At 35.8% G+C, this 12,318-nt stretch overlaps 1 protein-coding gene across 2 annotated transcripts in view; it reads left to right on the forward strand.

The window, feature by feature from the left end:
* creld1b (cysteine-rich with EGF-like domains 1b) overlaps window positions 1-8,624 on the forward strand; it is a 51,987-nt gene extending 43,363 nt beyond the window's left edge. For both annotated transcript variants that reach the window (XM_073072779.1, XM_073072780.1), the window contains 2 exons: window positions 3,984-4,124; window positions 5,559-8,624. In XM_073072779.1, coding sequence (XP_072928880.1) covers window positions 3,984-4,124; window positions 5,559-5,776 — 359 coding nt within the window. In that variant the 3' untranslated portion in view covers window positions 5,777-8,624. The remainder of the gene's footprint in view (window positions 1-3,983; window positions 4,125-5,558) is intronic.
* The last annotated feature ends 3,694 nt before the right edge of the window (window positions 8,625-12,318 follow it).

Genomic DNA, 12,318 nt, shown 5'->3' on the forward strand with positions numbered 1-12,318 from the left:
ACTCATTTAAGTGATAATGAACATAAAAAACTAAAGAGAATGGGCTTCACTAATCTGTTTTTCTCCTCATATAAATCAGGACATATGAGAGGAGTTGCTATTCTTATCTCAAGTAAGCTAAATTTTGAAAAAGTATTCGAAATGGGAGATAAAGAGGGCAGATATATTCTGGTAAGGGGGAATATAGACAGCAATTCAGTTACTCTATTGAATATATACGCACCCCCAGGAAGTGATATTGGTTTCTTTCAGAAAATTACTGATATTATGGTAACGGAAACAGAAGGTCTCCTGATATGTGGGGGAGACTTACATTTACAATTACAACCAAAGTTAGACCCTTCCAATAGAAAAACCTATGAAACAAAATCTTTACATAAGAATGTTAATACACTTTTTGAGGATGTTGGTTTAATTGATATATGGAGGGACCTGTTCCCTGACAGAAGGGATTACGCTCATTATTCTGCTCCCCATTCTGTATATACAAGAATAGAGTATTGCATAACATTTGGAAAAGACAAAGACAAAATAAACACCTGTGGAATTGGGACAATAGATGTAAGTGACCATGCACCTATATATTTATCTGTTGATTTTGACCTACAATCAGAGAATACTATTTGGAAACTAAATTCAAGTCTACTCAATGATCCATATTTTAAGGAACAAATTAAAAAAGAAATTGGTCTGTACTTGGAATTTAATGATAATAGAGAGGTTTCACCTCCCATTTTATGGGATACTCTGAAGGCGGTCTTAAGAGTGAAAATTATAGCGATATCTTCATATAAGAAAAAAATAAGGAATAAAACATTAGAGGAATTACAAAATAGGCTGAAGGAACTAGAGAAAAAACAAATTGAATTTGGCACAGGATACATTAGGAGAAATTAAAAGAATTAGGAATGAAATAAATAATTTGACTATGCAAGAAATCAGGAAAAATTTAATGTTTCTGAAACAGAGACATTATGAAAGTGGATCGAAATCTATGAAAATACTGGCGTGGAAACTGAAAAAAAAGATAGCAGAAAATACAATTCATAGAATTAGGGTCCCAAGAACAAAAATGATTTTAAAAAAAATAAGCTAAGTGAAATTCAAGCTTTTGAAGTGTTTTACAAAACTCTATATTCCAAAGTTCCAGGGGGAAGCATAACCCAAATTGACACTTTCTTGAATTCTCTAGTTACCCACTTTAAGTGAAGAACAAAATAGAACAATGACCGCTGACATAACTGAAGTTGAATTAAAAGCTACAATTACTAGGCTTAAATTAAGCAAGTCACCAGGATCAGATGGGTATACGGCAGAGTGGTACAAAGAATTTAAAAATGAGTTAATTCCTGTTTTACTCCCCATACTGAACTGGGCTCTAAAAAAAGGCACAAATGCCACCCATTTGGAAGGAAGTGATAATCTCAGCTACACCGAAAGAAGGGAAGGATAAAATGGAATGCGGGTCATTTAGACCAATATCCGTTCTTAATGTAGATTATAGGTTATTTACCTCCATCATGACCAAATGATTAGAGGAGTTTCTGCCCATACTGATATGTAACGATCAGACAAGTTTTATATGACAACGCCAGACACAAGACAATATATGAAGGACACCACATTATGGATCACATACAAAAAAATAAAATAGAAGCAATAGTGATAAGCGTGGACGCTGAAAAAGCATTTGATTTGGTTAATTGAAATTTTCTTTACAGAGTTTTGCATAGATTTGGTTTCCAAGACACAATTATTAAAACTATACAGACACTATATGACAATCCTACTGCTAGGATTAAAATCAATGGATATTTATCAAATAGTCTTACCCTAGAAAGGGGCATGAGACAGGGTTGTGCATGGTCATCGCTACTCTTCGCGTTATATCTGGAACCATTAGCTCAATACATCAGACAAAATGAAGATATCAGGGGGATTACTATTAAAGGGACAGAGCATAAATTGGCTTGTTATGTGGATGACATTTTGATCTATCTAGGGCAACCAACATACTCTTTACCTAAATTGATGCAATCTTTTGAACAATATGGTCAATTATCAGGATACAAGATCAACATAGATAAAACCCAATTACTTTCATATTACTATAGCCCACCAAGAGAAATTGAAAGTCGATACCCCTGGGCAAGGCACACAGAATCTTTCAAGTATTTGGGCATCATTATGCCAAAAGATTTGGCAAAATTATCAGAATGTAATTATCAGCCTTTATATAAAAAAATTAAGGAAGATGTGGCAAGATGGAACCTGATTCCTTTTTTCAGTCTCCGTTCAAGGATTGAGTCTATTAAAATGAATATACTGCCCAGACTGTTATATCTCTTTCAGACCCTACCAATAGAGATTAATCAAAATCAATTCAATGAATGGAACAAGATGCTATCAAGGTATATTTGGCAAAGTAAAAGGCCTAGAGTTCATCTCAAAACTTTGCAATTAGCAAAGGAAAAGGGGGATGGGGCCTACCTTCTCTTAGAGATTATTATTTTGCAGCACAGTTGAGAGCTGTGATATGTTGGTGCAACCCATCATATGATGCTCAATGGAAAAACATTGAGGAGCGGGTACTTCCCATCCCCATACAAGTAATTTTGACTGATAACAACCTGCAAAGGTACATAAATACTATTGATAACCCATGGGTGAAATTGATTCTTAAAATATGGAAAACTACTATAAAAGAATATAATCTAGAGGGAGATATTGCAATTCGTAAATGGTGTGCATATGAGTCAGATTTTACACCAAATAAATTGGATGCTAGATTTAAGGACTGGACAGCTAAAGGAATAACAGTTCTTTGCAACATAATGAAAGAAGGAACACTGTTCAGTTTTGAAATGCTTAAAGAGAAATACTTACTAGAAAAACAAGATTTTTATCAGTATTTACAGATGCGACAATATGTTAATAAGACACTTAAAAATGTAACCAAGGCAAATACATGCTTGATAGAGCTCTTTAGAAAAGCATATAATTCAGATTATGGTAGTAGAATCATTTCAAGCATGTATAAGGGGTTGTCAAATCTTAAAACACATTCGACTTTATACATTAAAACAAAATGGGAGAAGGAAGGAAGGATAATTATATCTGAGGAAGAATGGACAACAATATGGAGATATCAATGGAAGTGTACCAGTTCACAGAAATGGAGGGAGTTTGGTTGGAAAAACTTGATAAGATATTTTATTACACCCTCTCAGAAATCCCATTATGATAGTAACCTCTCTGTTTGCTGGAGAAATTGTGGAAATCAAAATGCAAATTATTATCATATTTTTTGGGACTGCCCTGTTATCAAAAACTATTGGAGGGGGATACACAATGCCCTACAAGACATCTTTAAATGTGAAATACCCTTAGAGAGTGTAAGACCATATATTTTGGATATATACCTCAAGAATGGTTGAAAAGAGATAAATATTTAATGAATATACTGTTGGTGGCTGGTAAAATGACTCTTACTAGGAAATGGTTATCACAGGAGAGCCCAACTTTAAATACATGGATGGAAATTACAATGGACATTTACAAAATGGAGAAGATAACAGCATCTGTTAATCATAAACTGGAACAATTTGATTCATACTGGGGAAAATGGTTTAACTACATAATGCCTCATAGGCCTGATTTTACTCTCACAAATCAATGAATCTGTTGTTTAAAAAAAAATCACTCCCTACTTGTACATAGTTCTTTCCCTTTGCTTGTTTTTTCTTTCCACTCTTTTCTATGAGTGTATACCTCAGATAAATACTTTGTGGAGATTTGTGATATATATGATTATATGATATATATGTACAATGTCTGAAATACATCTTATGGAAAGTTTGTTTGATGATGAACTTCAATTAAAAAAATTACAAAAAAAGAAATTTGATTTTAGCTGGAATGATTTGACATTTTAGAAGCTGGATAAGTCAATCTAAACAGTTAATTTACATCTTTTTGTGCAGATATCGATGAGTGCAACAGTGAGAAACCAATCTGTAATGGTGCACATGAAGAGTGTAAAAACACAGATGGCAGCTATATTTGTGGATGCATTGAGGGATATTCTAAACAAAATGGTGTTTGTGTTGAGGACAAGCTGTCTCGTAAGTTTTACCTTTCTCTTGATCCAAAGTAATCAAATTTATTCTAAACTACAATAGCAGAAATTCCTTTCTAAACATTTCAGCAGAGCAAATTTTCAATTTGTAAGCTCATAACATCAATCAATAATGATGAAAACCTTTTAATTGAAATAAATACCAGAAATCCACATAGATCGATAACTAAAGGGAAAGGTGCGCTTCACCAGATTAAAAAATAAAGCAGAAGGCAGTCATCCTACACTTATCCATAACCTTGGCAAACTTTTTGCTGGTATTGGCACAAAACAGTTGGAAATGGTCTATTTCACAATATCAATGCCCTTAATTTGCAACAAGAATAATGGTATCCGAACTCCTTTTTATAAGGAAGAATATCTTGCAGAGTTTGAAAGGGGGATACATAAAGTTGTTTCCAGTGATTTCCTGACTGCTTCATTTGGGTCACTGGTTGTGGCATTTGTCTCATTATTGCAGTATTCATCTGTATATGCAGTAGCATACTCAACAGAAACATAAAACTTTATTAAAAATGATCAAAACTATTTTGCACTACTGACCTTATTTCTTTTTTAAATTCCTTCACCATTCTTGCAAAATTGTGAAGTTTTTAGTTTTCTATAAGTTTATTATCCTATATTTTGCCTTTGTTGTCATTTACATCCCATTCTGTATTTTATTTAAGTGTTATTATCTCCTTTTATTATCCTTAATTATTTAATGTGGCTGGCTGGTCAGTCTGCTTGATGGCATCACAATTGTCATGTACCACAGAATCATTAATAACCGATATCTCCTAACACAGACATTAAAATCCACATAATTTTTGTTGTCTCACGTTCTTTTTCCTAAGATCAGCAATGAGTGCCGTCACCTCACTACTAACTACCAAATTATGAATGAAATGGTAGTCACACAGTTCCTTCAAGTGCATTCATGGAAATGGTACATGTGGCAATAAACAACTCAGTAATTTAGACCATAAGATATTGGAGTAGAATTAGGCAGTTCAGCCCTACTTAAGACATGGATCATAGAATGGTACACACAGGAACAGGCCATCTGTCCCACAGTGTTGTGCTGAGCCAGCTAAAAAAGCAAATCATAAACACCAAACACTAATCCCTCCTAACTACACCATGTCTATACCTTTCATCTTCCTTACATCAGTGTGCCTATCTAAATGTCTCTTAAAAGCCTCTAAATGTACTTGCCTCTATCATATCTGGCAGCGCATTCCAGGCATCCATGACTCTGGGCGGGAAAAAAACGTTCCCATTGCATCTCCCTTGAACCCACCCCCTCTCGTCTTCAGTGCATGCCATCTAATATTAAACATGTCAGCCCTGGGAACCAAGGCCTAAGAGAAACTGGATAAAGCAAGAAATAGAAAATAATTTGAACTAAGTGTATTTTCTCCATTTCTTCAAATGGCAGTCCCTGAAGAAGGTCTCTTTGACAACGTTACTGAGGATGAGATGGTAGTCCTACAGCAAATGTTTTTTGGTGTCATCATATGTGCGCTGGCAACACTTGCAGCAAAGGGAGACATGGTCTTCACCTCTATCTTCATTGGAGCTATTGCAGCAACTGCTGGATACTGGTTATCAGAGAAATCAGACCGTCTTGTGGATGGATTTCTTAAAGGAAAATAATGTGGAATATAACTTAAGAAAAATCAATCAGACAATTATCTGCGGTAATAGTTGACTCAAAAAAAAAACTGTCTTATTACCCAGTGGACTGCTTTAGAAGAGCCGGTGGCTGAGAATACAATTTGAAATTATAGATAAAATATCAATCTATCAATAATGAATTCAACATAAACTGCATGTTTGAAAACAGAAGGCATGGTGAGGTGTCCCTGTCAGTACAACCCTCATGCTTGTACTTTTTCATGAATACTGAGGTTAGGTAAATTATACAATAATGTAACTTTCTGAGTAATCCACTAATTTATTGCAAAATGCTGCTGCATGGGCTTGGTCCACAAGCTTAGTTATCAGAGAAGAAATTTCAGTTACTTTTCAAGTAAGTCATGCTTCCAATTTATAAAACATATTATTTTTGGAAAACTAGCCTAAGTACAGTCAAGTAGACCATGGATTTGTTAAATAAACTTATTGGTGTCTAATTTTCACTCCTCGACTGACAGTGGGCTGGCTAATTATCTGATGCCACTCTGTATGTCTTTAAGTTTATGACTACTGGATTGAGTCTAGAGGTCCCATTCAAGCATTTTCTTCTCCTGTTAAAAGTCATATTAAATACATGGGAGTTGAGTACATAATCAATGTCAGGCACTAAATGAATACAGATCTCATTGAAGTTTTTGTACTAGCAAAACAATATGTTCCTTGGTTTTTTGATGGAGGACTGGTTAGAAGATAACTCGCACAGTTGATATCATGTTCTATTAGTAACTTATTTGTTTCTTTAACCCACTGAAGTGATCATGTTATGAAAACTTGTTTTGAAATGCTGATTAAGCAACAGATATCAGTTGGGTTTGCAGGATATGAGTGTTAGTATTAGTATGATGTGGTAGGTAATGACTAGCTATCTAACAAATAAAGGAAGAGGATAAAATCTGAATTGGCCTTAAGTCATTCAGTTGGAAGGGGTGAATCTGTTAACAGCATCTGTGTTGGGCCAAGTTTTGGGAGGGAGCTAGGGAACTGCTTTATTGTGAAGCTAAATAGCGATCTTACAAACAGTTAGATGATTATGTTGTATTGTACTTGCCTTCTAGACGAGAACACAAGTAACCTTGTAATTTTAAAATGGAAAGGGCAACATGTCAGACTCAATTGGGTTTAACACTGAATAAAAAATGTATGTTGCTCTCTTTGGAGGAAAATGTGTGCATATTTTTAAAGCATATCTAGAAAGCCTGGTCAAAAAAAGCAAACTGGCATCATCATTGCCTCTGTTGAAATTGTAATAGTGAGTATTTTCAGAGTTCTATCTATCTTCTCTCTCTGATATTAATCCATTAAATAAAACTGGCAGAGCTGCTATAAACTGGGATTGACCCTTGCACTGAAAAAGGCTTTGGTTTTACTGTTACAGATTTTGTAAATAATCTAATCTCTCTATTACCTAAACATTGATTTAAATGTGTTATTGCTTTTCTATGTAATGTCTCCATTGCAACTGGCTTATTGGGTTAAAAGTTCATGGATCCTAAAAGCTTTGTAATGTGTGGAGAATAAGTCTTTGTGAACTATTCCATTGTGGGGAAATGACTCGATGATGGTCAGCAGGACAGGTGAATATCAAGACTAACTTGGTTGATTTGTTTTTTTTTTGTGTGGTAATTTCTCCAAGCTATGGGCTGCAGAATCAGTAACTCTGCACACAATATAAAGCTAAATTAGATAGGTTCAGGACACTCAACTGTGTCACTTGGTATAATGCATAATTGTAGGAATGCATACGTCATTTCCTTGGGTTTGTATCATCAAGATATAGATTTCATAGCTTTATATTTATGTCTTTATCGCTGCCTTGATGGTCATTTGGGGATAATGTGTTTAGGTTTTATTCTCAGAAAATAAGTTGTGATATAATCAGAAATGAAATGATGGATATGTCAATCATTAACTGTGAAGAGAAAAGATTAGTTAATGTTTCTGAAAAAGGGCAAAGAGCTTTTATTTTTGTGCTCGACAAAAGTCACCAATGATTTTTCATCTCTTCACCCATATTTGTTCTGTATCTTCAGCAGGTTTTATTTCTGATTTCCTGTGTTGGATTTTTGTTGTATTTTATTTGTATCAGATTTAATGTGATTTGTTTGCAAAATCTTTTGTTTAATACTGCGATACAGCAAAATCCTTGTAGGATTTTGAAGTCTACCTTTTGTTATCTTCTAACATAATTGATTATTCTAAGTACATTTTAATGGGATGTTGGTGTGCTCTCTTACATTGATAAATTGAGGGATCGTAATCAAAAGATTGTTTTATCATTGAGATGCATATTAAATTCTGTTAACAGGCCCCCTTGTTAAAACTATTACCAAAGTTGCTATTTTAATGAACTTTTCTTCATTTTTGATTCAAACGAATAATGCAAGGATTATGTGATAGGGTTGGTCTACAAGCTCTAATTATTTATTTTCCCTATTTTTAAGGAAATAAGACCTGTAATATTTTATTTTAATGGTTGATCTCAAAAGTTAGTGCTGTTGTTTTATTGTTTGTTTTATAGTTAAACATATGCACCCTAATTGTAGCTGTTCCAACTGTTGTTGGAAGTATCTACACTGAAATTGCCTTTTGTATCTGCACTGATATTGCCTTTGTTTATTTGTGAAGATAAAATAAGATCACGCCCTGTCCCTGTCAGTAGAGCTGATCTAGTTTGGCCCATGACTATCCATTCTGAAAATATACTGTTTACATCAGAATTCTAGGACATATCACATGTCATTGGACTGTTTGATGCAACTTTCTATTTTCAACAAAGGTTATTAAAATGTATATTTAAAGACAATAAGCCTTGAATATTGCAGTTTGTACTTCCTGAATCTTTATTTCCAGTTAGTCAATCTATAATTGTGTGCATAATTATGTTGCACACTACTTGTTAGAGCTAGCTAGATAAACTGGTGGTTAACATCTCAGATTCTGATTTGGCATATGACACTGACATTTATTTCCCTGGTATTTTCCTATAAACATACGATATTTGAATATCAGAGATATGAACTGACTTAATACAAAGTGATCTGCAACATTTGATTTGATGATTCAACCATTTGTAATGTATCTAGGTTCATCATTGGGAACTACTGAAATACAATCCCAACTTTGGAAGTTTCCCAGTTGGGTTTGAAATCAACTCTGATCAAAACTGATTAACAATGTAGATAATGTCATAATGTAGACCTTTTGGTGAATAAGGTTGGAAATTGTTTATTTTAATTAAATTTGAGCTTATCCCACTTTTTAAAAAAAAAGGCATACTCTAGGTACATACACAAAATGCTGGAGGAACTCAGTAGGCCAGACACGTTTAGGGAAAAGAGTACAGTCGATGTTTCGAGCCGAAAACCTTCGGCAGGACTCTAGGACGCCTTTTTTAGTAGTGGGATGAGTTCATATGAAATGGAATATTGTAAAATACAGGGCAGGGTAAATCTTCAAACACCTGGAGCTGCTAGCACTGAAATTCTATTTAAAAATGAAATCAACACTTTGTGCTATATATCATCAAGATTGTGATGCTTGTTTTCTTTTGTCCCCAAAAGCTCTGGTGTCATTCATATTGGAGTGAAACACTGCTTCATACTTTTATAGCAAGAAGCAATGTCTGTGCTGGAGAACAGTGGATTAAATATATAACCATATAACAATCACAGCACGGAAAGAGTCCATCTTGGCCCTTCTAGTCCATGCCGAACGCTTACTCTCACCTAGTCCCACCAACCTGCACTCAGCCCATAACTCTCCATTCCTTTCCTGTCCATATACCTATTCAATTTTTTAAAAAATGACAATCAAACCTGCCTCTACCACTTCTTCTGGAAGCTTGTTCCACACAGCTACCATTCTCTGAGTAAAGAAGTTCCCCCTCGCGTTACCCCTAAACTTTTGCCCCTTAACTCTCAAATCATGTCCTCTTGTTTGAATCTCCCTTACTCTCAATGGAAAAAGCCTATCCACGTCAGCTCTATCTATCCCCCTCATAATTTTAAATACCTCAATCAAGTCCCCCCTCTACCTTCTATGCTCCAAAGAATAAAGACCTAACTTGTTCAACCTTTCTCTGTAACTTAGGTGCTGAAACCCAGGTAACGTTTTAGTAAGTCTCCTCTGTACTCTCTCTATTTTGTTGACATCTTTCCTGTAATTCGGTGACCAGAACTGTACACAATACTCCAAATTTGGTCTCACCAATGCCTTGTACAATTTTAACATTACATACCAATTCCTATACTCAATGCTCTGATTTATAAAGGCCAGCATAGCAAAAGCTTTCTTCACCACCCTATCCACATGAGATTCCATTTTTAGGGAACTATGCACCATTATTCCTAGATCACTCTGTTCTACTGCATTCCTCAATGCCCTACCATTTACTATGTACATCCTATTCTAATTATTCCTACCAAAATGTAGCACCTCACACTTATCAGCATTAAACTCCATCTGCCATCGCTCAGCCCACTCTAACTGGCCTAAATCTCTCTGAAAGCTTTGAAAACCTACTTCATTATCCACAACACCACCTATCTTAGTATCATCTGCATACTTACTAATCCAATTTACCACCCCATCATCCAGATCATTAATATATATGACAAACAACATTGGACCCAGTACAGATCCCTGAGGCACACCACCAGCCACCGGCCTCCAACCTGACAAACAGTTATCCACCACTACTCTCTGTCATCTCCCATCCAGCCACTGTTGAATCCATTACTTCAATATTAATACCTAACGATTGAACCTTCCTAACTAAACTTGCATGTGGAACCTTGTCAAAGGCCTTACTGAAGTCCATATAGGCAACATCCACTGCTTTACCCTCGTCAACTTTCCTAGTAACCTCTTCAAAAAATTCAATAAGATTTGTCAAACATAACCTTCCACGCACAAATCCATGTTGATTATTCCTAATCAGACCCTGTCTATCCAAATAATTATATATACCATCTCTAAGAATACTTTCCATTAATTTACCCACCACTGACATCAGACGTACAGGCCTATAATTGCTAGGTTTACTCTTAGAACCCTTTTTAAACAATGGAACCACATGAGCAATACGCCAATCCTCCGGCACCATCCCCGTTTCTAATGACATTTGAAATTTTTCTGTCAGAGCCCCTGCTATTTCTACTCTAACTTCCCTCAAGGTCCTAGGAAATATCCTGCCAGGATCCAGAGACTTATCCACTTTTATATTCTTTAAAAGCTTCAGTATTTACTCTTCTTTAATCTTCATAGTTTCTATAACTACCCTACTTGTTTCCCTTACCTTACACAATTCAATATCCTTCTCCTTAGTGAATACTGAAGAAAAGAAATTGTTCAAAATCTCCCCCATCTCTTTTGGCTCCACACATAGCTGTCCACTCTGATTCTCTAAGGGACCAATTTTATCCCTCACTATCCTTTTGCTATTAATATAACTGTAGAAACCCTTTGGGTTTGAGAAGTGGCAGATGGAGTTCAACCCAGATAAGTGTGCAGTGGTTCATTTCAGTAGGTCAAATATGATGGCAGAATATGGTATTAATGGTATCAAAGTGCTGCGCAGGTTGACTGTGCGGTTAAGAAGGCATACGGTGCATTGGCCTTCATCAACCGTGGGATTGAGTTTAAGAGCAGAGAGTTAATATTGCAACTTTATAGGACCCTAGTCAGACCCCACTTGGAGTACCGTGCTCAGTTCTGGTCATCTCACTACAGGAAGGATGTGGAGACTATAGAGGAGATTTACAAGGATGTTGCCTGTATTGGGGAGCATGCCTTATGAGAACAGGTTGAGTGAACAAAATAAAATATTTTATTTTAGAGATACAGCTCAGAATAGGTCATAGAAACATAGAAAACCTACAGCACAATACAGGCCCTTCAGCCCTCAATGCCATCCTGAACATGTACTTACTTTAGAAACTACCTAGGGTTACCCATAGCCCTCTATTTTTGTAAGCTCTATATACCAAGTTGATGCTTTCCAAAAGCTCCAGCACATCCCCTTTCTTAATATCTACATGTTCAAGCTTTTCAGTCCATTGTAAGTCATCCCTACAATTGCCAAGGTCCTTTTCCATTGTGAATACTGAAGCAAAGTATTCATTAAGTACTTCTGCTACCTCTTCTGGTTCCATGCACACTTTTCCACTGTCACACTTGATTGGTCTTATTCTCCCATATCTTATCCTCTTGCTCTTCACATACTTGTAGAATGCCTTGGTGTTTTCCTTAATCCTGTCTGCCAAGGCCTTCTCATGGCCCTTTCTGGCTCTCCTAATTTCATTCTTAAGCTCCTTCCTGCTAGCCTCATGATCTTCTAGATCTCTATCATTACCTAGTTTTTCGAACCTTTCATAAGCTTTTCTTCTTGACTGGATTTTCTACAGCCTTTGTACACCATGGTTTCTGTACCCTACCATCCTTTCCCTGTTTCATTGGAGTGTACCAGGATGCTACACAAATACCCCCTGAACACTTGCCAC

The sequence above is a fragment of the Hemitrygon akajei genome, chromosome 19 (genome assembly GCF_048418815.1).
Source record: "Hemitrygon akajei chromosome 19, sHemAka1.3, whole genome shotgun sequence".
Classification (NCBI taxonomy): Eukaryota; Metazoa; Chordata; class Chondrichthyes; order Myliobatiformes; family Dasyatidae; genus Hemitrygon; species Hemitrygon akajei.